At 50.7% G+C, this 3,533-nt stretch overlaps 1 protein-coding gene across 1 annotated transcript in view; it reads left to right on the top strand.

Moving 5' to 3' along the window:
• Nucleotides 1-2,858: 2,858 nt before the first annotated feature.
• The window catches only part of PDCD5 (programmed cell death 5), a 5,086-nt gene continuing 4,411 nt past the window's right edge, over nt 2,859-3,533 (top strand). Inside the window, exon 1 of the mRNA XM_009881418.1 lies at nt 2,859-2,918. Coding sequence (XP_009879720.1) covers nt 2,859-2,918 — 60 coding nt within the window. The remainder of the gene's footprint in view (nt 2,919-3,533) is intronic.

The following is a 3,533-nucleotide window of genomic DNA, read 5'->3' as shown; positions in this document are numbered from 1 at the left end:
CTGGCTGGCCCTGGCAAACCCCTCCTCCCTTCCTCACGGCGCTGCCACGGGGACACCCCCCTGCCAGGCTGCCGCACAGGGCTGGGCCGTGACCAGAATCCACGCGACGGACCCCCACAAACAGCTACAGCCCTCGCGCCGCCGCCGCTGCTGCACACCTTGCTGGGTCAGTACAGCTGAAAGGGAAGGGTAAAACTCTGAAGAGGGCAACGAACAAGAAAGAACAAAGCTCAGTCCTTCACTCTACACTGAAGAGGTGCACGTACACTTTGAGAGATATCTCTCTCTCTCTCCAATAAAAATACTTAAGACTATCAAAGTATTTGACTTTCCTTTGGCACTAAATGAACTTGCCCAGCTGTCAATCCATACCATTAAACTGTCCATCTCCTAAATACACAGCTGTAATTTGACTCAGGGGGGTTCGGGTGCTGCACGATTAGCGGGGACATCTGGCCGGCTGCCCTGCTCAGCAGAGATGCTACTGAACCGCCGGGGAAACGCGCCGCTGACAGCCAGACAGAAATCAAGAACTTCAGGGCACTCCGTCTCAAGATTGCCAATAAAACCCCACTAACACTCAGCTGCCTCTTTTTAAACGTTTCCTTTCGTTAAACAGTTGGTTTTAAACATTGCCTTTGCTAAATGTTTACATGTAATTTAAAAAACGGCCCTGTTTTTAAGGCTTTAAAACAAATACCTCATTGCCAAAGTACACCAAATACATTGTATGCTACAGCCATTTGGCAGTTGCAGTTTAAACAACGCAAGCGTTGCGTTAAAGGGCAACGTAGTTTGGGCAGAAAAGAAACTCCCTTGCGTTCTAACACTCCTCACCGAGGTGGGAGGCTAGGTCCGGCTAGGTTTAGATTCTGAGTGATGCCCAATTCACCACTATCAGTCCAGGCGCGTTTAATATATATAACTGTTACAGTTCTGAATACACTGAGAGCAGACTGCACCCTCAGCCCAGTCGTGCTCGTGAACTAGCATGGCCACCCTTTGGTCGCGTTCAGTGAGAAACTCAAACGACTCGCTGCCTACACTGTACAGGTTATTTAAGCAACAGATACACAAGTTCTTTTGGATTGCCGGTGATAGTGACTGTCTGCAAAGCACATGCGAATACTAAAGATGTCAGTAATATAGCTCGGTTACAAATGCGCTTGGTGCCGAAAAAGGACATTAGGGAAGCAGTAGCTCACCAAAAACACATCAGGACTCGCTGTCACCACTTACAAGGCTGCCAGTGCTTCTCAGCAAAGCCCGAAATACACGTAGAAGCCACGCCGCTTTGTCCCGCTTTGTCCACGTCTCTTCTCTGACCTCAACTGCTTTTCGTACAGAGGCTAGTATCTCAGTAAGATTTTCCAGTATTGCTGGAAGACATTCTGAAAACCTGTGGACTGAAAAAGCATAAAGCTTTCACCACGAAAACAAAGTCTCTTTCTTCGGAACATCTGAACCCTTACGAACGCTTTCTTCCCTCTTTTAGTACAACGTTATTCTCACAGTTCCGGTTAACGGTAAGCACGCAGAAAGAGACTATGCTTTCGGGAGGAGAAAATAAGCGGAGGGAAGCAAGCTTTGCATGGGGACAACGTGCTCCAGAACACACCTTGGTTTTAGTATTCATGCTCAAATATTTCATCGAAAAGCTAGGGGAGGAGAGTCAGCACATCCTTCATGTTACCTTCAAAGCCCACACGACAAGGACCTTGGGAAAAAGGCAAATGCGCATGGGAGACATACCTCGTCCTTGCAGACCACTCTGGATTCTTTCCGCCTGTCCCGTACCGTCACGGCAGAAGAAAGGGCGACCACGGAGAAAGGCTGGCCGTTGACAACCTGCCGAGAGAGGAAAAAACCCGTGAACATAAAGCCAGGGAGGAATCTCAAGCTGCCTTCTGCCCTGAAGGTTTGCCAAGACGACAGCTGAGCAGAGGAAAGAGTACTTGGCATCACCTTTGGGACGGTTCTTGGGGCAGGCCACTAGAGCTCTTGCATTTTTCAGACAACCCTGCCTTTCGTTGACTCACCGACAGCTTCAGCTGCACTAGAGCCACCTTCCCAGGTGCACACAGGTGACGAACAAAGACAGGTACGTTTTCTTGAGCCTATGTACAGCCAAAGTTTCCTCACCCTAGACGGCCCAAGGTGAAGACTTTTGTTACAGGGTACAGCAACCCACCGGCCCGCTAAACCATGTCCTTCCAAAAAAGCAATGATTTTTTCCAGGCTCTTGCTCCAGATGGTCACGAGCTTTTCAAACTGCCGTTGTGCCACCAAACCTGCTCAGGGGCCCTGCCAGCTTTCAACTGCCCTCGGCCTTACTGGGCACATGCTCTCTGCCATCTCCCAAAAGCAGGAGTACGCCACACGCCCAGACCCCAGCGCAACCCTGCCAGGGCCCACACGTGGTACCTTCCTCTTTGCACGAGGAGCCCCCGAGCATCCCTGCGAGCGCAGCCGCACGCACAGGATCTGCTTCACCTACTCTGATTTCAAGGGATGCCATTTCTGAAGCTTTAAACTGAAAACCGCCTCCTGACGCTTGGCCACAGCACAAGTTATCCATAACGAGAACTCCGCAAACACACAGCAACGCAAATTGCAAACCTGCAGCAGCTGCAGCAGCTTCAGAGATATTTCGACCGGGAACAAGGGAGAAAAATAAAACAGCTTCATCTCGCGCGCAGGAAAGCCGCTGACAGAGAAGAGGGTCTGCCTGTTTTCTGTAAGGGCTGAGAATGCTTTCTCCTTCCCTTCGGAAACCCCTCTGTTCGGTCTAAACATCTGTTATGGTCTGAGAGGCCCATAACAACTTATTGCCGTTTCGACAATCATTCTATCACCCGATGACCCCTCCCCACCCGGGAAAAGGGTATCGGGAAAAACAAGGAAACCCGGGAGGTGAAGTACAGATTCAATAGAGTAGGATTCAATAAATAACATTAATAGCACTAAAGTACCAATATTGATCCCGATAGCCATACAGAATACGCAGAGATGATGCTCAGCCCATTCTATCTGCAGGAAGCTGTGCACTCCCAGCAGCGGACAGCAAATGTCGGACACTGCGAGCGCTATCTCTGTAGGAGGAAGGCAAGGCTTCAGGGGTCCGGGACCGAGGCACGAAGTTCTCGGGATCGGAGCCATCAAGGGACAGAGAGAACTTCCCAGCCAACTTTCCAATTTATAGTGAACGTGACGCTGACGGTATCAAATAATCTTGTCGGCCACCTTGGGTCAAGCGCCCGGCTCTCGCTCCTCCTCATCCCTGCACCTGGCAAGCTCGAAAACACTGAGACCTTGAAACCCACACACCATAACTGGCTAGAAAGTAAGTATTTTCACAAATTCAGACGCTAGAGTCCTCTAGAGATGCAGTGTTTTCACAGGCATGAAAAGAGAAATTAGTGCTGTGTCACCCAAACCAGGACAGCCCCCCTCGATTTCTGCCTCGATCCTCGGCTCTCATGGTGCCGCGGCTCACCGCCCGCCCGCGACGCCCACCCCCGGCCGCCGCCACA

The sequence above is a fragment of the Charadrius vociferus genome, unplaced genomic scaffold, assembly GCF_000708025.1.
Source record: "Charadrius vociferus isolate BGI_N301 unplaced genomic scaffold, ASM70802v2 scaffold553, whole genome shotgun sequence".
Taxonomy (NCBI): Eukaryota; Metazoa; Chordata; class Aves; order Charadriiformes; family Charadriidae; genus Charadrius; species Charadrius vociferus.
This window is presented reverse-complemented; position numbering and strand designations above follow the sequence as displayed.